Below are 21,715 nucleotides of genomic sequence, written 5' to 3'. Positions count from 1 at the left end.
GTAGCCTGCTTGCAGTTTGGGGTGGGGAGGGTCCCAGCTGGGACCAAAGCCTCAGAGCTGCAGGAGGTGGCTCAGCTTGGCATGCAGGCAGTGTGCGGCAGTGAGCTGCAGGCAGCAGCTTGGGTTTCTGATCCCTAACATGAGACTGAGCAGCTTGGCATGCAGGCAGTATGTGGAGGGTTGTCAAGAGACTAAAGTCCTGGAGCCACAGGCAGCAGCCAAGGCATTGATGGCTCAGTGGTACAGTTCTTGCCTGCCACTTTAGAGAACTGGGTTTTTATTCCTGACCAGGGCACCATAGGGTTGAGCTGCTAGGAAGAGGGAATTCCCTACTGGGAAGCAGAATTCGCTTCACCTCTTTTGCCCGCCCCCTCTGGGGTGCCTGTGCCTCATATTTTGGGAAATTGCACCTCATGCTTTGTCACTTGACATCCTTTATAGAGTATAAGTATGCATAACTGTTGTTGAACCTTTGTGCTCCCCTGATCCCTCCTAGGTATCTGGAGGGCTTGTACCCCATTGTACCTATATTACCTATAGCCCCTATATTTCCTATGTATATGTTGTATCTTGACCCTTTCCTACTTATTAAAGCTATGCATAATTAAGTCTCAACAGGTGTTCAGTCTCTGCTCTATATGGAGAGGAGGGGAACGGTGCACTTCAGGTAGCTACGCCTCCCACAGCGCTTCTACACCTGCTCTGATCCCTTCAATTGGAGAGGGGGTATATCTCTGAGTACCACCCAGGTTACATCTATGTTCCTCATCCTTTTGGGTGCCTCACTTAAGAGCCTGCAGTTTGATTTGCAGAAGTGTTGCATATTCTCAGCTGCAATAAGCTCAGTGGAAACAGTTCTTGGAAAGCACAAAGGGCTAAACGTGCTCAAATCAGGTCCTAAATCATCTCAAACTGAGCACCCCAAAATGGAAATGTTTCAGCTCAGTCTAAGATTCAGTTCTACGTTTATAAAAGGACAATATCCTCCTCCCTCATTTCAAAGGGTTGTTGTGAAACTGAAAATTAAGGTTTATAAAGCACATACATATTATGATGCTGAACCACAGTAAAACTCCATGTAATAGTAAACAGTCTATTTTTAGCCAGAAGGAGGCTTAGATATCATGTGGGAAATAATATGTTGGGAGGGTAACCCCAATTGAATGGGTGACCCTTTCATTGAACAATGAAGAGAAAACAAATATCGAATAGCTGTTCATTCAATGACTAGTGTCCATCTAGCACATAGAATGAGGCAGGGGATCCTAGGGAACAATCCAATATAGAAACTGTAATAAAAAATGGTATCATAATGCATATACACAAGCACAGCATCCTGAATATTGGAATTCCTAACTTAAAAGTGTTTGACTTTTCTAGCTGAATAGTAATCTTTTAACTGTGTTCTTTGTGAGTGCAATATATGTATATAATGTAGTAACTCAGTTTGATGAGATCCTTACCCTTTGGTAAAATGCAACAATTCTTTGAAATGCCTTTTTTCTGTAAAGGCTGAAGCACCATGAGTTACATACAGGATTCTGTGGAGGGCATTATGTTTAAAGGAACACTTGTCACTGACTCTGGAAATAATATCAAGGGTTCATTTTGTGAAACTTCAAATCATTGCATACCATTTCCTGAGCAAACATGAGTTGAGAGCTACTGCAATTGCTATAATGAATAGTGCTTAGCCTTTAAATGTTTATTTAAATAAATCAATTAATCTGAATATATTAAGAACCGGAGGGGAAACTGGGGGCGGAAGGAGAAAAAATACACTGTTCCTGAGTGATCAGACCAGAATTTCTTTTGGAGTATCATGAAGTAGGAGACCTATTAAAATAAAAGCCTCCATAAATTGGCAGTTTATAAAATAATAATAGGATTCTTTCTGTTTTGATTCTGATATTCCATAGTAACTTCTGGAGTAAAGAATCATATTTATGTCATTTTAATTTTTTTTTGGAATAAAATTTAAAAAACAGATGGAATCACAAAACAGTAACAGATTACTTAATTAACTTTTGCCTACAGGAATACATAGAATATACCACAGAATATATCAAAGTAGACATCAGTGAGACACTATACATTCTGTTAGTATGCACAGTTTTTTCTCTTCCAACATCAGTTATTCTCAGACAGAAATTGTGGGCGCGTTCTCCGTAAGGTATGTGGGAAAACGGCCGCAGTCGCGTCCTGAGTGGGGCACCGGGTGGTGACACCAACCCAGACACGCTCGGGGATGCCAGGTGCGAGAGGGAGATAAACACCAGAGGCAATGAGGGGGTGAAATAAAGCTTGATGTTTACTTACACAACAGTCGAATGGTAGGTCGAAATAACTTGGTGGGTGATACGACTTGGAGAACGATACAGATGATAAACTATATACAACAGCAAGGGAATACAGATGACGGACAAGCGACGGGTGACGGGTGAAGACCGCAGTATAAGTACGATACAAGTACAATGTCTGGCTAGGACAAGGTACAGGACGTTCCGGATTTGCGAGGCAGTAAGCTATGGCGCTCGGAGCAACTAGAGCAGCTTCTGCTGCTGACCTAGGGGTCTGACCAGGCCCCAAGACAGGTGATCAGTCTGTCTCGAGAGTCGGAGCCCGGGGACCCCTCACCAAGGCGTGCGGTCCCCTATATAAAATTTTTAGCCAATCAAAAAGCTCCCCTGATGGTAAGTTCTGGAACACATGGACATGCTGGCCAGCCATGTCCATTAGGTGGTCTTTGGTTGGCTAGACCACAGGTGATCATGCCCTACTTAACATTGTGATCACGCGCCGCTCGCATGGTGGGTCAGACTGCGGACACACTCCGCCACCGCATCACCAGTTACAGATGGTTGTGTCACTTAACATTTTTTGGTACAATAATCTGGCGGGGGTCACTTTATCTGTTGACAGAAATATGCCTGTTGGTTGTTTAAATAAATTCAGTAACTTATCATGGCATATTTCCGAAGTATGTAATAGTATAGGAAGGTCAAATCAAGTAAATTAAGATATTTCTTACGTGTCCTTTATTAAGTGAAAACTGCCATGAATTTCTAAAAGATGGGCAAAGAGTGAAAAAAATGATTCTTGATGATTTTAAGGACTGTTACAAAATGAATATTTCTGAACACATACATTTTTCATCCAGCTTTGGGGGGGGGGGGGGGGGGGGGGGGGGAGACAAAGAAAAAAATATTGCATATGAAAATTATTGTGGTCAAACATGACAAATATTCTGACAGCTTCACTGTTAACTCTGGGCCAGATCCAGATTCTCTGCCCCCCCCGCCCATTTTGAGTTGCAAAGGCTAAAAAAATGTGTGCTACACTTTACTCCCCGTGGCCTACAGCCCAGGCCAGCATGCATGAAAGACAGTGAGGAAGCAGGAGAATGGCTGCAGTTCCGTGATAAAGGCTGCCAGCTGGCTACCAGGATTATTTTTGGTTTTTAAAGCCAAAGACTGTCTAAAGTAAAAATCATAAGCAGTCCTGGGAGCGGGGATTAGAACCTTGGTGTTCCCATCCCAGGAAGTGCTCTCATCACTGGGCTGCAGTCATACGTGTTCCCTCCTGTTTCCTCTTCTCCTGGCCCCCATGACCCTTGTACTCTTGCATGTCAAATGGCCTATTTTCAGCAGGAAGAATGGGGGGAGGGATGCTTCCCACCTGACTTTTTCTAATAACTTGGGGGATAAGGTACCCTCCTAGGAGGCAAAAGATGTGTTTATAACCCTAAAACTGGGATGGCCTAGAACCCAAGTCTCTGACTTCCTTTAACTAAAGGAAAGGGCAACACAGCTACCATGTTTTCTAGTAAGAGTGACTGACTCAGTTCTGCTGGCCTGAGTTAGATGTACTTTATGGTGCCTAATGGATCGGTCCATTTAGTAATATAGGTTCCTTCTACCTGGATCACAGTGGCACTTATGCGGTATTTAGTTTTTTGAACTGGATGATATCTGAGCATGTTCAGGAGCTGAAGTTTAAGCGCCTAGGGATTTTTTAAGGTCAAATGGAGGTGCCTAAGAAGGTGAAGTAGAGTTGATCTGGATTGCTTTCCATGACTTAGGTTCTTAAATTCTGCCTTATGTCTCATTTAAGCACTTAACTGACCAATTGGTTCTATGCATGACATCAACTGTGTATGACTGGATCCAGTTTTTTTCCTCTCTCAGAGTCAAGGTCTGAACTTGCAAACCCATAATGAGTAGCCCTTCCTTGTGTGAGCATTAATATTAATCAAATATATTGCAACATTATACAGATGCCTTTTTGTAAAATTAATATTTATATACTGATTGAATGTGCTGTAGAATAAAATGCATTTTAATTGGCAAAGGGACAGCAGACCATGCTTCAAAAATTCCAAGCAAAAATTCTTTAATTGTTTTATTAGACGAATCAATCCTATTTATTAAAGCAATCAAACCTAAATTTTCCGTCTACCTTGAACAACCCAGAGAAACGGATAGCAAGCCTCAGATCGCCAAAGTTTTTTTTTTTAAATTCTGTGCACCGTCATCTTTTTTAAAATAAGTGTAATCAGATATATATGTGAATACATTTGGTTATTGCTATCTGAATTACCAGCCTGCAATTTAATCCCTCCCTATTAGAAACAGGGATTGACAGAGCCATACAAATTGAAGAGTGATTGCTGCAGGTATTTCACCAGACCTCAAGACATGGTGGTTAGTAGCTTCAAATTAATTCTAGCTATGTTTTGAACATTTCAAATCTCACAAGGGATGCTGTAAAGCAGACAAAAAAATGTATTACACAGAATAAAGAATGAATACAGAAAATACAGTATTGTATTATTTACTGAAGAAAATAACAAGTAGAAATTATGTTATTTTTTAAAACAGAAATAAGTAATCAAATTTAGACCATACAAGCATCAACAGGAAATGTAAATAACTGCATTTTAAGGTGGTACCTACAAGGTGTCTAAACTACTTGAGACCTGAAACTGCAAATGTTGAATACTATGCATAAGAATGATTCAAATGACTCTGTTTGTACAGTATGTAAAAGATCTGATAGTCAAAGACCACAATGAAATGTACATACAATACCTGAATTTAAAATTTGAGTAGGCTAGGCACACATCCTCAAGGTATTAAGTGCCTAACTTCTCCTGAAGATCTGGGCCTCAGATCTTCCACCCAAATGAATATCTCTATTTTTCACTGGGGAATTTATAATCTTGTCTTTCCCTGGTCAGTGAAGAAAAGGGTTGATATAATAAAGAAAAGATGGTTCCCTAGGCAGAAAAGTGATAGCACTGCAACTAAACCAACCACCTTCCCTAGGCAACATAAAAATATTCTAATATGAAGAATTATTTTACAACTCAGTGGAAATATGCAGTAATGCAATCCGTTTCCTTCGTCTGGATGACAAAAATGCAGTGTTAACAGTCACAAGAGCCTGCCTTGTGTTAGCTATAAAAAAAATATATTTATATATATATTTATGCAACTACTATGTGCATTAAACAAAATCACTGTATGACTCAGCAGGGTTCTGTAATAAGACTTTGATTTTGTATCTCTTGCAATGCTTCTCAGGAAAGACTCGCAATGAAATGGCAAAGGATAAAAACCTATTTGTTTAAAATCTCAACATTTTCTCATTGCATTGCCTGAGAAATATTCCATGTTGATTTCTTCCATCATCAGCCAAAATATCTGTTGCCTTCATCTCAACCCTCTGCACGAAAATGCAAGGGACATCCCTTCAAACAAACCCAATGCTTAATTTTTAGTGAATATTGAAACTGAAAATTAGCCCAATTTCACCGTGAACTCTGATAAGAAAGCCTAATTTCACCATAGTGAAAACTCCTTGTTATTTTGTTTCTTACCAGCTTGTGTTAACATTAAGATTCTTTTTCATGACTTGTTTAAAGGATATTAACCAACAAAGTACAAGAAACATTCTACTACTCTTGGAAAGAACATACAACTTACTGTAACTCAGTCACTCACTTGGTTATGCTAGTTTAGCATTGAAAAATCAAAACTATTTCCACATTCACTTGTAGAAGTATAGAAAATTGCTTTTTTTTTTAACCTGCATTGAATTCATTTTTCTCAGCAACCTTGTGAACAGGAATCATTACTCTTTGTATGAAAGGGCTGCTCATTTGTAACTCAGTTTATTTTTGAGACACCAGAGAAGAACACTTGAACAAAAGGGTCATACCCTTGTGCACCAAAAGCTTTATAGTATTATCTGGTTTCCTAAGCAACCCCATGCCTAAGCCAGTAGAACAGCAGCTGTGCCATAGTTCTGATACCAAGGGTGCCACTCAGCAAGTTCTGAATGAACTACTGTACCTCATTCCACTACGGGAACCTTCTGTGCAGTGGAATCTGGTATCATAGATTATTTTTTCTTCTTGGAAAAGGCTTATCCAAAAAACGTCTTTCTACCAGGCTAGAGCAGTCTAGTGGTCCTTTTCTTTAAAGAGAGGCAATGTAAATGTCTTACACCTGTAGGCCAGTACTGGTGCTCTGTCCTAGAAATTTTAGCATTGCTCTGATACAATGAAGCCTTCTTTTTCTCCAACTGGTTCCACTTCAGCATAGGCAGGGTGTCCAGAGCCTCTTCGAAACTTCATGGCAGGCCATCTGCTTGGACGACGCTACAAGAGCAACAAAAACAAAAAGCCTCTTTAGAATGTGCAAGGGACAACAATAAAACAAAAACAAGTTATTAAAGTATCTTGTAATTTCAGATTTTAATGCTAAAATCTAATTGGTTTAAAAAAATAAAAGTAGGTTATTTAGGGAGTTGGAGAGAAAAGGTACATGACACATCGTGAAGTTACACATTACATTTAGATCATATTAAGGAAATTAAAGAACAAGTGTCCACATGTTAAAGCTTGTTACCTTGTGCCCAAGTGCCCTCTGGGGGTTTCAAAGATTTGCTACTTCAGGCAAGGGTTAACTCTAGACTGTGCTACCCAGCTCACGTTAGTGTAACTTCAGTTTGCTCAACCAAGGTAAAACAAGCAATCTGTAGCCCTCCAGCATCCCAGGATGCACCTTTCCCACCCCCACTCCCTTACCAGTCCTGTTTTGTGGATGAACTTTCCACCCTCCTGATTTCTACTGCCCAGGGGATGGTATTGCCTAGGAGCAAGTATGTCCCTGCCAGTGCCAGGAGGGGGGTTGCAGCATGGAGCTGGGAGGTGGACAGGCAACCCAAGTGATAAGTAAAATGATTCCTGTGCATCTGAAATGTGCTTTGGAATGAAAGACATTTATAAACTCTACATTTTGTGAGGGTGAGATTCCTCAGTACTTTCTGGAAATTACTGCCCTCTACAGTGTCTCAACTTGGGCACCAAAAATGGAGCCCTTTCTTACCACCCCTCCCCACAAATGATTAGTCACTTTTGAAAATGTAGGTGTAAAATGTTTTTATATGTCATTTCTTCTCCAAAGATACTGAATGCATTTGCAGTTCACCTTCAAAGGGTGCTGAATCACACAGTGAATAGTCCAAGTGCATTTAAAGTGAATAGAAGGATGAATGAAGAAAATTAGTTACATTTTACATTTTCACTAAGGCAGAGACCAAAAGCTATTTATAACTTTAATGGCTTTTAATATGAATGTGAGAAGCTATGTTCTGACAAAACCCATTTTTTTTTATTCTCTCTATCCTGAAAGTAAACATTATTTATAAGTAATTCATAGATTCAAAATACTCAATGTTTTACTATTTTGTAGTCAATATAATATAGATAATCTGTTCCAGGAACCACTGTTGTTATATTATGATATTATGTTGGGATTAGTGAACCTAATTTAGGGCTGGATTACCCAAAGAATATTTTGTGCCATAGCTATTCCATCTAAAAAAAATGTGTGAATGGAAAGTCACTGGTAGGGCATTACATAAAGGCTTACAAGGGGACCACTTTCAGGAGGACATACTATAAAAGCAGCAGGTTTCCTTTTCTTCTCTTCTTGAGTTAGATGTGCTTCTGAGGTGTCTCGTGCTGAACTGTTTGACAGTTAATTTAAATCTCAAGGCTTCTCAATGCAATCTCCCCCCCCACCCCAACCACAAACACTTCCTCCATACAAGACTTAGTCAGGAAAAGTCAGAAAAAGCAGGTAGCACTGGCCTTTTGAAAGGAGGTGCTTTTCTTAATAAGAAAACTTTGTTCCAACTTTGTAGATTTCTTCCCCTAAACTAGATTCAGATTAGTTTGAAAATTTAAAAGAACAGCTGGGTTACGGCTAATGAAAAGGGGTCAGATTCTGTTCTCAGAATCACTAGTGGAAATCTAGTGTCATTCATTTGAGCCCAGTGAAATTATTCCACACTTACACTATTGTAAATGAAAAAAAGAATTTGACCTGAGATGTCTCTAATGAAAAGAGAAAATGAAAAACCAGTGAAAATTACTATGGGAAATAATTAGAAACAGCCTCACACCACAACACACACTGATGAACTAAATTGTAATTGATGAAATTGTTCTCTGATGTTATTTTAAGACATAACTAGGATTAGTCCTTGGTTCTTCTTTATAGTGCCAGTCTACCATTTTCAGCTACACTCTCTCCAAATGGAAGACCTCTTTCTAACTGGTCCTTCCAGGTGATAAAAACTGAATAGAAATGCATCAGTTGACTGAACAGGAAATGTAGCAGAAACATTGACTCTAGCCCCAGAATTAAACAAATCTGAAGGTCATCTTCAAACACCAGAACTGGAGCCTTGTGCAGTTTCTTTTCTTGCCTCAAGGGAAAGAAATACACTTCATTCTGCCTTGTCTGGTTTTCCATTGGTAATAATGTATAGCATGGGATATGCATGTGTGTGTTTGTATGTGAAGTTGCTAGCTTTGAAAACAACATTGACAAGCTACTGATTCACTAGACCTGGCTGCTGACCCAGATAATGCTGTAGCAATATTACCATTTTAATTGATAAAACCATAAGTAACTTAATTGGCATTATGGGATTCAAAGCTCCTTGAGCCAGTGCAGCAGCTCATGAAAAGCCTAATGAATTCTTTCCATTTTGTGGTCCCTGAGGCACAGTAACAAGGGACTAGAAAATACAAGCACAAAAAAGTCAATATTTAGACTGTTCCCTAGTTCTTGCCATCTCCTTTGAGCAGGAAGAAAACCTGCTTCTTTCTTTGGAGTTTGAAACCTTTATGGTAATTCTTGGAGCTGCTGTCCTGTAGAAAGTAATTCTTGCTTATTCTTACAGCATGTATTATGAAGTGTATTGCAATTCAATACGAGTTTTCTCACATGAGTGAAGCTGCCAGAAGTGGGTCCCAAGTACATCTTTCTAAGCAAATGGGTTAGAGGAAAATGCCTGCAGTGCTGTGAGCCCCAGAAGACCATAGACACCGTATGCAGGAGAATGATTTGCATATCTGGAGAAAGGCTGGACAAAAGGAAACAAAAAACTGGGTCTAGAGCAGGCTAGCTCAGGAAAAGAGATTTGAAAGCTTGTATCCCTATCAGGCACTGTAAGACAAATTTGGGGGCCTAGTACATCCTTGTGGAAGGTGACCTCTTATTTTTGGAAACATGAAATAGAGAGTGATCTGATTTAGAGGGGCCCAGTACAACTGTACCCTTATTTTCTCCTCTCACCAGCCCTGTTCTTTATATACTCAGCCACTTAGGGCCATGCAGCCTGCTGATCTGTTAGTATCTGTAAGCCTGGAAATAGGTATTTCTATATATGCCCTAGAGTAATTGGGGGCCAACCTTTCTGGTAGGTGTGCCACAAATTAGCCCCACACTTTCCCTGACTACCAATCCTATTCCCTTCCACTGCCCCATCTGCTGCTCTACTTTCCTACCCTACCTGATACTCTATGTCCTTCTCCCTGCCCTGTCTACTGCCATGCTACCTGTCTCTTCCTCAGTTTGTTACGTCACACACAGAGGCTGCCCATGCCACTTCTGATATGTGTCCTGCAGGTTGGACATCCCTGCCCTAGAACACAATCAGGGTGGGTTCTACAGCTCTTATATTTAAAAATGTGATGAGGGATACCTCAGCTCCAAGTGCTGGAGAGTGGGCTTCTAGGGACCCTTCCCTTTCCTGGTGTTTTACTGGAGAGTCTTCATGTTTATTGAAGTGAATGAGCATCATTTTTTCATTTGTGCGAGTATTAGGCACCATGGTACTATTTTTTTACTGCTGGATCAACTGCAGATCAGTTTAGTAGAGGCCCCCTAGCACTCATTCTTAGCTAAGTTAATTGCCATAAATCATGGAATGACCCCTGGAGCATAGGCCCCAATTAGCTTGTCAGCTAAGGGCTTTTAGCACATTTGAAGGACTCTATGAATTTTTTGAGGTTACCTTTATGTAAACTGATTTTCTGTTGCAGAACAATGTGGTTAATAAAACCCCAAACATGACCTGTGATGAACACTACAGCAGTTTACCATATAAGATAATACTGTTCAATCAAGATTTGCAATCTGATTGTTTGAGTTTCATGCAGAGGGTTGTAGTAAACTTTACCACCTTTGGTATAACTCTATGAGAGGGGAAAGGGAGAAAGAACCTTCTATGCTGAAAGCCTCTTTTAATCAATAAAAAAGGAAATGCAAATTCTGTGTTTAGTTTCTATTGCCAGCAAGGCTTTCTGACTATTCTAATGCACAAGATAATTGATGACATAACGATAAAACAATATCGTCTGCAGCTTTGAACTGACCAGAGAGCTGCACTTCAGGTGAGAACTTCAGTGACATTTATAAATTACTTTGCTGACTTATAACCAATATGATCAATACAATCTTGAAAATGAAGGAAATAATCAAGTCTGACTTCTAGTAAAGGAAATGCTACAAAAATCAATGTGTGAACTTTTAGATGTTTTAAAAAATATATATATGAAGAGAAAGGAGAGTAAATGTAACAGATGTGCACAAGCAGAAGGGGAACATCTACTGTGTACATATGAAAAAAGAAAATAAAACAATTAGCAGCTCTTGGTTCTATTTGGGCTGTGATCCCTTATCCAAAGAGTCCTTGAAGCGTGAATTTTGTCAAAGATCTGGAATATTAGAGCCAAATTAGCTTCACTGCCCCTCCCCTGCTCAGCTTTCACATAGTGTCAGCTTGTCAGCATGCAATCAGTTGAGAGGCAGAGGTAATTAGCCTGGGTGTAATGCTGTATGAACATGGCTCTATAGCTTCTGGGTCAGGAGGTAGCCCCAGTAGAGTTAATTAGCCCAACTGCAGCACCAAACTAGTAAGGCTGCAGCATAATGTTTCTTGTTCCAACTTTGATGACTGGCTTGGGAGGCAGTAGACCTCAGACCTCTGGAGAATCTTAGATTTTTGGCTCCCAAAAGATGATGGCTTTAAAAATAAAATTTAGGAGGACAATGTTGAAGAGGCTCAATTATGGTATTTTTTTCATATATAATTATGATATTGGTATATATCATTTTTATATAGTGTGCAAGCACTGTAACATGGCAATAATAGCATTTTCTGATTGATTTCCTTGGCCTCCCAAAGGAACTGAGGAACATATTGCTATCCCTTATACAGATCCAAATAATCTCCATGAAAGCTCAGCCTGTGGTATGGTACATTTCACCTGTGATGGGAATTAATTTACAACTACAGTGATGCACTTTGAGTATTCTGCTTCACTGTTAATTTGCTGAGATTCGTCAGCCTTATTTTACATTTTCCCATCAAAGTTCTGGAAAATGAGTTTGAAATGTCTGTGGATGTGAAGAGATCAATGGTACACAGTCTTTTACAACATGAACAGTGAAGGAAACAGCAAAAGGACAATTTTAGGCGAAGTCAGACCTGCCATGATAAGAACAGGCCAAAGAAAGTATTTAAACCCTTGAACAGCCTCCAACTACTATCCCTTCTGTTTTTTTTTCCACAGAGGTACCTGTAAACTGTTAGCAACTCCCATTTTTCACTTTATCATCCTACCAGCATCAAACTCACAGAGTCTCCTGGTCACAGACTGCAGTCTCATTCAGTTATAGACTTGAGCAGGTGGTCTCATAAGCATTCATAGAACCTGATTCTCCCCCCACACCTGTTTTATGTAGTAATGACCTTAATGGAGTAATTCCAATTTTCATTACAGTAAGAATCTGATGTTACAAAATTCTGAGAGCTCCTCAGAAATCTACATTATCCTCACCTCACATGAACTTCCTGGGGAGTTCAGGTACACAGTATCTTCTAATTTTTAATGTAACTTCTGCACATTGTGCAGACATCCTGTATCCACCAATCCTGCCTGCTAAGTATTCCCCTGCTCAATGATATCCAGTCTAGCATGCCTGCACTCACACACACCTAATAAATGAATTTTAAACTTTACATCAATCATTCATGGGCTGTTGACTGAGCTTTGTCAATATCATATATTACTGACTCAGAAGTAGAGATATTTATTATAGACTCCTTCGGATTCTCAGCATCAAGTGTCTAGCTTCAAACTGACAGTGCAAGGTTACGCAGAAAAATTAAGAAAAGGGAAGAAATCAAATCCCATTTGATCTATTATGTGGGCCTCTAGTCAGTATTACATTCTCAGTAGGAACAAATAAATTGTGTACATTCTTACTAATAAAGGGTCAATTATTATTTGCATGATTTCTAGACTTCAACATTAATTAAAAACATAATTTGCATGGAAGAAGTTTTCACTGGAGAAATTAACACTGTCAACAAGAGCCCACATTAAGATACTGCAAAAGTTGGATTATTTTCTTGTTCTCCTGACCTTATCTGTTATCAATGATCTTCGCCCTAAAGGACTTCTTTATGACTGTCTGACTGTCCAACCTCTAAGCACCTGTGAGCCAAACACCCTGTGGGCTGCACCAGCAGGGACCACACACCTGCAGGTTACACCACAGTGAGTCATGGCTGCACATAGTACAGGTACCCCCAATGACTGCACCACACACCCATTTTACTCTGCTCCCCTGCTGCAACATGTGCTTGCACCCCCCCCAACCACTGCACTGCATGCTCATATTGCTCCTCTTCCCCACACTGCTGCATTATGCCACCCAAGGCTCACCTTCAGCTCCCCGCGCTGTGCTGCACTGCCCTGCTCCCTGGAGCAGAAGCAGAAAGCAGAAGCTAGAGGACAGAAGGGCAGCTCGGACATTCTGGCTGCTGTTGTAGCTGGAGTGATGGGGGAGCAGTGGTCAGGTGGGCTCCTGGGGGCTGCAGCACAACTCCTCAAGGGCTGTATGCAGCCTGTGGGCCAGCAGCTGTACAGGTCTGCTCTACGAAGTGTCTCTGCAACCTCACAATTACCTATTTTTTGAATATTTACAATTTGAGTGTAGTCTTACCTATTCTCTTGTCAAACTTAAGTAAATGCCTGATTCATTTAAAAAAAGCTCAAGTAGAGATGAGCAGATATTGAAATTCCAGATCCTGTGTTCCAAGAACACTAGATTTCAACTATCTGCTTTTTACAAGCAACAAAGTAACTTGACTTACCTGGCACTGAATTAACTGGATGCTTAGAAAAAATTACCTCAAAGTCCAAACTACTTCAAGCTATACAGGTGAAAGAATCTGATTTGGTTCTTTCTTTCTTACTGAATACAAATTTCTGTCCCAAATAGCCTCTTTGATTTTAAATTCTTCTACTACTACTATATCAACTATTAACATTTCCACAGTTTTATGAAGTAGTAGGTTGGGCATCTAAGAAGCTAGTTTCTCATCCTTGAAGAAGAGGACAGCTCTTTCCACAATCTCCTTGACTTTTATTGTCAGTGCTAATTATTTATTTGATAGTTTTTCCTTCTTATATGATTTGGGTTTCCCCTGCTGGGCTGCTGGTTCCTGCTGAGCTGAATAAGTTCTTCAGGAAATAACTTTATTATCAGTGCAGCACAATGACAATGAGATCGATGCCAATATCTAAAATGCCTAGACCTTGCAAAACTTTGAAAGAACAGAAACATTTTACTTGTTCCTCTATCTTTTAATCATTAGTTCCAGGGTGCATAACTCAGCTCTCAGTTCAGAAAAAAACCCTAAATTGGTGACAGTGTTAAGGCCTCAAGGGTACCCAGGCAGACAAGGTTTTTTGGGTAAATGTGCTATCTTTTATTAGACCAACTAAATTGTTGGAAAAATTTCCATTTGCAAGCTGAAAGTAGGAAAAAAACCCAAAAACGTGACAGATCAGTTCCTCAGCTAGTATAAATGAGCTCACCTTCATCAGCTTCATTGGAGCTCTACTAATGTACGGCAGGTGAAAATCTGGCTCCACATTTCTCTTCTATTTTTTAAATTACTTTTAAGAGATAAACTGCATGCATGAAATCAAATCTGCAAGTTGGAAATGGTGTATGCACTCTTGTTCTGCAGTATTCTGCTGTTTACACAGATGTAAAATGATAAGCCTTAAATAGAAGCAGAAATGGCCATCAGGTCCACAAGTCTCCAACCTAAAACCAGGATGAATACTACAAATGGTTTGCAATTACTTTGCTATTTCATCTTCCATAACAAAAACAAATCAAATCCTACACACAGCAAATGGGCTTAGTTGGGGATGGAAGAGGGGAGAGATCAAGAGAAAGCATGTGCAAACCAAATTCAGTGAGTTCAAAAGTATGGAGACTTGACATGTTTGCTACAGAGAGCACACACAAACATACATTGTAGCCACTTCAAAGGAAGCAGCAGCTCATACAATGGGCATTTGTCCACGTTACACCTCTCTTATTCCCACATTACATTTTTCCTGTGTCCACATGACAAAAATCACCATTAAACTAGCTAAATCGCATCTCTGTATCCACATTATCAGCTGATTTTATCGTTTTAGGTTTTTTTCATGGTAATTTAAAACCCCTCTGACATGTTTTATTTTTAGCTCCTGAATTTCTTCCATGAGGGTTTTTTTTAATCATTTTACATTTTCAATGTGGTTCTGATTTATGCCCGAAAACAGGATTTTCCCTGCTTTGCAACAATTTCACCACCAGGTGCCACTTGGGTTCACTTGGTAATCCATGGAAAACAACTGAATTTTTATTGTAATGCTGGAACAGGATCCCAGGGGCTAATCTTGCAAATTACAACTTTTTTGGAATCCAAAACAAATTGTTCCCTGTGTTCACATGCACATCATGGCAAAGTTCAAATTGTTATGGGTCAGGCAGTTCAAGACTCAGATTAATTAAAATTACTTTTTGTTGGGCTGGGTTTTTGGTTGTAGCAGCGCTGGTCTAAGGACATAGGCAGACCCCCGGGGTTTTAAACTTTGTGTGGTTTTTGTCTTCCTGTGGTTCAGGAGCTGTGGGCCAGGAGTGAGGGGCACCAGCTGGGCCAGGGGTGCAGGTCAAGAGTGAGGGGAACCAGCAGGGCGGGGGGGGGGGAGCAGGGGACTGCAGGTTGGGAGTGAGGGGCACCAGCTGGGCTAAGGGGGCAGGTCAGGAGTGGGGGGAATCAGCAGGTCTGGGGGCACAGGGGGCTGTGGGTCAGGAGTGAGAGGCACTGGCAGGGAGTGATGGGGACCAGCAGGGCTGGAAGGGTAGGGGGCTGTGGGTCAGGAATGAAGGGCCCTGGCAGTGTATGGTGAGGGCTATGCTAAACTGTCATATGTGGCCATTGTACCCAGCTCTGGGGTGTATCTCAGCCCTCTTCAGATACTGTTATACGCAGCTGTTAAACCTCAGAGCTGGGTGCACATCTGCCCTTCCCATCCACTATTATATGTGGGTATTAACACTCCAGAGATAGGGCTACCCCAAGCCATACCTCTGTGGCACTGGGGGACTCTCTTGGACACCCCTGACAATATGGGCCAGACCATGAAGAATTTCCAGCTGTAATCCCAGCTCTAAAACCAGCCCAGTTCCAGGAAAACCAGAAAACTAGAAAAAACAGAGGAATGGCATGGGGTGGCCCAAGAATTATTTCCATCTTAAATCCCAGACGAAAAGAAATTCCTTATTTGAGCCTGTCTACTTAGTACAGTGGGCCTGGGGGGACTGCCAGCTGGCAACCTGGCACACACAAACCATGTGTTGGGCTGGGCAAGACTCTGGCCAGAGATGGCCAGAAGAGTCCCCCAGTGCCACAGAGGTATGGAGAGGGTGGCCCAAGAAGGATTTCTAGCCATACTCCAAGCCCAAAATCCAGTTCCTTATTTGGGTCCATATACTTAGCACCATAGCTGGGGTGCTGTCAGTTGGCAGCCGGGCACAGTCAAGCTGCGTTTTGGGCCTGGCAAGACTCTAGTCAGGAATATCCAGGAGAGTCCCTTGGGGGCAGACAGGCATGTTGTCAGATGGCCCAGAAAGGATTTCAATCCGTAATCTCAGCTGAAAAGCCAGTTTCTTATTCAAGCCCATATACTTAGTACAGCGGGCATGGGGAGGCGTCAGTTGGCAGCCTTGCACAAAGAAATTGGGCTTTGGGCCAGACAAGACTCTGGTCAGTTCCACAGAGGCATGGTGTGGGGTGGCCCAAGAAGGATTTCCAGCTATAATCCCAGCCCCAAACCAGTTCCTTATTTCAGCCCATATACTTAGTACAGTGGGTATGGGGAGGCCGTCAGGTGGCAGCCTGGCACGCACAAACCGTTCTTTGGGCCAGGCAGGACTGTGGTCAGGGTTCTTTGGCACAGTCCCCCAGTGGCATGGATGGCCTCCCCAACACTGCTTTGGGGGCAGCTGTCCTGGACACAGGGAACCTTGGGACCCAAAGAATCTTAATTAACCTCGATAACAATGACAAATTCGTGCATGATGAATAGATCCAAGGAGGTGATACTTCCCCTCTGTCGGGCGCTGGTCAGACTGCAGTTGGAGTACTGCGTGCAATTCTGGGCGCCGCAATTCAAGAGGGATGTGAATAACCTGGAGAGGGTCCAGAGAAGGGCCACTCGTATGTTTAAGGGCCTGCAGACCAAGCCCTACGAGGAGAGACTAGAGAAACTGGACCTTTTCAGCCTCCGCAAGAGAAGGTTGAGAGGCGACCTTGTGGCTGCCTATAAGTTCATCACGGGGGCACAGAAGGGAATTGGTGAGTTTTTATTCACCAAGGCGCCCCCGGGGGTTACAAGAAATAATGGCCACAAGCTAGCAGAGAGCAGATTTAGATTGGACATTAGGATGAACTTCACAGTTCGAGTGGCCAAGGTCTGGAACGGGCTCCCAAGGGAGTTGGTGCTCTCCCCTACCCTGGGGGTCTTCAAGAAGAGGTTAGATGAGTATCTAGCTGGGGTCATCTAGACCCAGCACTCTTTCCTGCTTATGCAGGGGGTCGGACTTGATGATCTATTGAGTCCCTTCCAACCCTAACATCTATGAATCTATGAATCTATGAACAACCCCAGCCCATCCCCATACTGGTTCTCAGCTTTGTATCCTCGCTGAGGATCACTCAAATCGCAGGAGACACAGGCAGGATTCTTTCTGTTTTACACAAAAATTCCTGTCAGTTGGCAGCCTCGTATGAGTTAATTTGGCTTTGGGCCAGGCAAGAGTCTGGTCAGGGGCAGCATTTCCGCTAAACTGTGTGGTATGTGTGGCTGTGCAGGTGTGCTCATGCTGCTCTGCCGGGTGCATCTGCGTGGCCATGCACACTGCAGTTTAAAGGGAATGCTGGTCAGAGGTGTCCTGGAGAGTCCTCCAGTGCCACAAAGGCATGGTGTGGGGTGGCCCAAGAAGGATTTCCAGCTCTAATCCCGCCCAAAACCAGTTCCTTATTTGAGTCCATATACTTAGTACAGTAGGCATGGGGAGGCCATCAGTTGACAGCCTGGCATGCATAAACTGTGCTTTGGACTGGGCAGGACTGTGGGCAAGGTTCTTTGGCACAGTCCCCCAGTGGCATGGACAGGAAGTTGGGGGTGCACCTTGGCCACCAAAACATTGCCAATCCTGATCTTTCTCCAGCCTTTCTTGCCTTCCCGCCTGCCCCCCCCCCCCCTTTTGACAGGGCCTATTTTAAAGCCTCAAAATGGGGTTCTATCCGAGCTATAGGCACTCTTGCTCCAGCCATAATCCCAGCCCAAAAGTCGGTTCCTTATTCGGGTCAATGTACTTAGTACAGTGGGCATGGGGAGTGTCAGCTGGCAGTGTGGCAGGGCCAAACTGTGTTTTGGGCTGGGCAAGACTGCAATCAGGTTCTTTGGGACAGTCCCACAGAGGCATCGACAGGAAGTTTGGGGTAACCCAAGAAGTATTTTGCCCCATAATCCCATCCTAATCTGATCTTCATTTAGGGCTCTGTACTTGATTGATGCGGGATATTCATTTACATATTATTTGGTAAATATGCATAGCTAATGACATTCTCTCTCTTTAGAATATGTAATTCATTAATAAGCAGTTTTTACTGGGTATAGATTAGCTTTGAAAAAGGAACTGGGAACTTGGAATAAGGAACTGGGAATAAGGAACAAACAGCAGCTTCATGAACCATAGCACGTAACCTTGGCATAGGCTGCCCTGAAACAGTGGATGGTGAGAAGGCCAGTCACTGCCAGCCAGGGTTCCCTGCCCAACACCACCGGGGGGGTGGGGGGTGCAGATGTTCCTTGACTTTCAGTAGAAGCAGGCAGTTTGAAATTCAGGGAGCTAACCCTAGCAGGTGGCCTGAGGTGCCCTAAAACAGTGGATGGTGAGAGCAGGCTGCTCACTGCAAGCAAGGGGTTCCCCACAGCCACTGGCCTGGACAGAGTGGGGACTGGCAGGGAATTTTGCAAGTGAAATGTTCCTGGGACCCAGAAATGTGTGTGTTGGGGGGGGGGAGGGGGGCGGTGGCTGACTGATGAACGGAGCAAATAAAGTGCATGGTTTGCCAAGTGCAAGTCACAACTAAGCAGGCTTTTGCCAATTCTGGGAGAGAACCCTAACATGTAGCATTGGGTACATGTGGTATGGGTCGGGTAGCTCTGGGTAATTAATTAATCATGGAATAGGCCTTTGGCATACTGGAAGGTAATGCAGGAATGGGGATTTGTCTCTGCATGGCTTCCTCCATTCCTAATGGGGTAAGCAACAAGAAAACAATAATATTGCTGGCCCTAAAACAGTTCTCTGTGCCCCCAGCCCTGCCAGTTCCCCTCACTCCTGGCCTGCCCCTCACTCCAGTTTAGCACAGACCACACCATACACTGCTATATGTGGCCATTACAACCCAGAGCTTTGTGCATCACAGGACCCAAGCCTCTCTGACACCATGTGGCTCTCCTCTCCCTGCAGTGGCCTGGGGCTTGTGGCATGAGCGTGTTGGGGGCTGGGGGCTGGTGTGGGTGGCACCCTGCACCCTGCAGCATTGCTTGTGTCCCTCACTCCCAACCTGAGGCCCCCTACCCCACCAGCCCTGCCAGTGCCTCTCATTCCTAGCTAACCTGCAGCCCCCAGCCCAGCTAGTATCCCTCACTCCTGACCCACAGCTGCCTGCCCTCCCAAACCCTGCTGGTGCACCTCACTCCCTACCTGTAGCCCCCTGCTCCTCCAGCCCAGCTGGTACCCCTCACTCCTGACTTGCAGCACCCTGCACCCCCAGCCCAGCTGGTTCTCCTTACCAGGCTGGGTGTCCAGAAAAAGTGCCCAAAAAAGTAAAGGGCAGAAGTGCTGCAGCACTAGTCTAGGGCAGGGGGTGAACCCATTTGGGTGCCCGTAGCCATGTCGATCCCCTTTGGGAGAACTCCCCTAGGCGTTTCTTGTCCTAAAACTCCACCTGGCAGTAAAGTAGTGCTGAAAGGGCAGGGGGGTATTCTTGTTCTGACGTGCTTCCTACCGCATTTTACTAGTTATAGTGTAATGAGCCCTTACATGGTCAATCATGTTGACGGTACTTATGTAGCCATCATAAACTAAGAAAGCAAAATGAAACCAAGAACAATTTTTAGTGGGTAAATGCTGATGAACGTGGACAAGCACCCAGTATGACTGTTTTATCTGTATGAGCTGATAGTAATACAAGTGTGCTCAATCACTTGAAATGTGACCCTAAGTGATGCAGGATTAAAGCTCGGTTGGTTTGCTACACTTATATTGCTATAGAATTCAGTATTCTTTAATAGGGATATAATTGTTATAGCTGTTTGTGCCCACAGTAAAGTCAATTTACTTTGTAAAAAGTGAGTGGACATACCACACACAGCCTTACACTTTTGTAAGTCACTCTAGGTGCTGGGGTAAGTTTACCACACGAGAAGTGAGAACTAAACTTCTGTAAATGATGCTAGTTTACTAATTGTGTGTCTGTTCCCTAGTTAATTTTACTGCAGGGTAGCCATTTGTGCCATGCAAACAAACTCCCCTGCCTTCTACTGGCCAGACTGTACTAGCACCTAAAGGTGCATATCACCCTGCATTCAGCAAGTCTGGACCAGCTGCTCCTTACTGGGTGTCTCTATACATGGTATTAATGTGACTGAATAAACTCCAGTGCAGTTCATGCTGGACTTTATTGCTCCCGGGCACCATGTTTACACATGAGCTGGGGATCACAGCACTTTGAGTCAGGTCAGAGCAGCCCTGGCTGGCAGGGAGCAGGGAGCTGGTCAGTCTGCCAGTCCGGGGTTGCTCTGACCTAGTTCAGTGTGCTGCAGAGGGGCTGGCTAGCCGGCAGGCAACCCCTGCACTAAAATACCCTTGTGCCCCAGCCAGCGCTATCAGCATCTACACATGTGTCGCAGTCCATTATATAAAGCCACTGCAGGATAGTACTTGTGATAGTATTGTGTGGGGTCCCCAAACTGAGGCACCCTGAGTCCCAAGGAGATGCTCCATGGCTGGCTGGGGCTCAGAGTGCATCAAGATGGGGGGCTCTGCAAGCCTCAGTACAGGGGCTCCAGCCCTTGTGTAATACAGGAGCAGCCGGCCCAGGCTTGCCTGCTCCCCCATCTCAAGGCACACTGCACCCCAGCCAGCTGGGGAGAGGCAGGCTGGGGCGCTCGGTGCCTCAGCGTGCCTCATCCTGTGCCTCAGCCAGCCCCTGCTGCAGCACATGGAGCAGAGGGACAATGTGTGCTGCTGCAAACTGCAATGACCAGGGGCATCCACTAGACCACAAAGTAGTGGCACAAATTTGTGTCGCTATTATTTGTGCTGCAGCAAATGCATGCCCCTGCTCATGTGGATGTGGCCTACAAGTCTAAGTTGTTTCTCAGAGAAAGTAACATGTAGGATGGTGTAAGAGTGTATGCATTTACACCCTTTTTTTTTGGCTGTCATTTTCACCTGCTGAGACTCTCCTATTCACAGGTAAATGAACATGAATAGGAAAAAGGAGCGTGGGTTAAATCAGTCTAACACATCACCTTTCAATTTGACCTTCTATGTCCTTTATAAATAATTCCTTTTCATTCTTACAGTTCTCACTTAAACGTATGACAGGAAAATTAAAAATACATTTAAAAATATTACCAAGTCTGCAAATTGGTCCCAGCAGTAAATTGATTTGGCTCAATTGAGTTACCTGGGGAAGAATTTGCTTCCATCCACATTCAACTTTAGAGATTCCTGCATCACTTTTGCTCATATTTAATTTTTAATCAGCACCTTATTCTACTCAGTCTCTGTTTTATGCATTCTTGTATTCATAGAAATGTAATTCACCATAACTGTCACACCATGCATGTTTCTTGTTAGACAAATCTTAAATCCTGAGTGTAGTATATTTTATGCTACATAAATTAGTGAAT

General features: G+C 43.1%; 1 protein-coding gene across 2 annotated transcripts in view; it reads right to left on the bottom strand.

Moving 5' to 3' along the window:
* Positions 1 to 2,293: 2,293 nt before the first annotated feature.
* PLXDC2 (plexin domain containing 2) overlaps positions 2,294 to 21,715 on the bottom strand; it is a 513,252-nt gene continuing 493,830 nt past the window's right edge. For both annotated transcript variants that reach the window (XM_059729061.1, XM_019497583.2), the window contains exon 14: positions 2,294 to 6,664. In XM_059729061.1, coding sequence (XP_059585044.1) covers positions 6,548 to 6,664 — 117 coding nt within the window. In that variant the 3' untranslated portion in view covers positions 2,294 to 6,547. The remainder of the gene's footprint in view (positions 6,665 to 21,715) is intronic.

The sequence above is a fragment of the Alligator mississippiensis genome, chromosome 5 (assembly GCF_030867095.1).
Source record: "Alligator mississippiensis isolate rAllMis1 chromosome 5, rAllMis1, whole genome shotgun sequence".
Lineage (NCBI taxonomy): Eukaryota > Metazoa > Chordata > Crocodylia > Alligatoridae > Alligator > Alligator mississippiensis.
The sequence above is the reverse complement of the archived record's forward strand: the minus strand, read 5'-3'. Positions and strand labels throughout refer to the sequence as shown.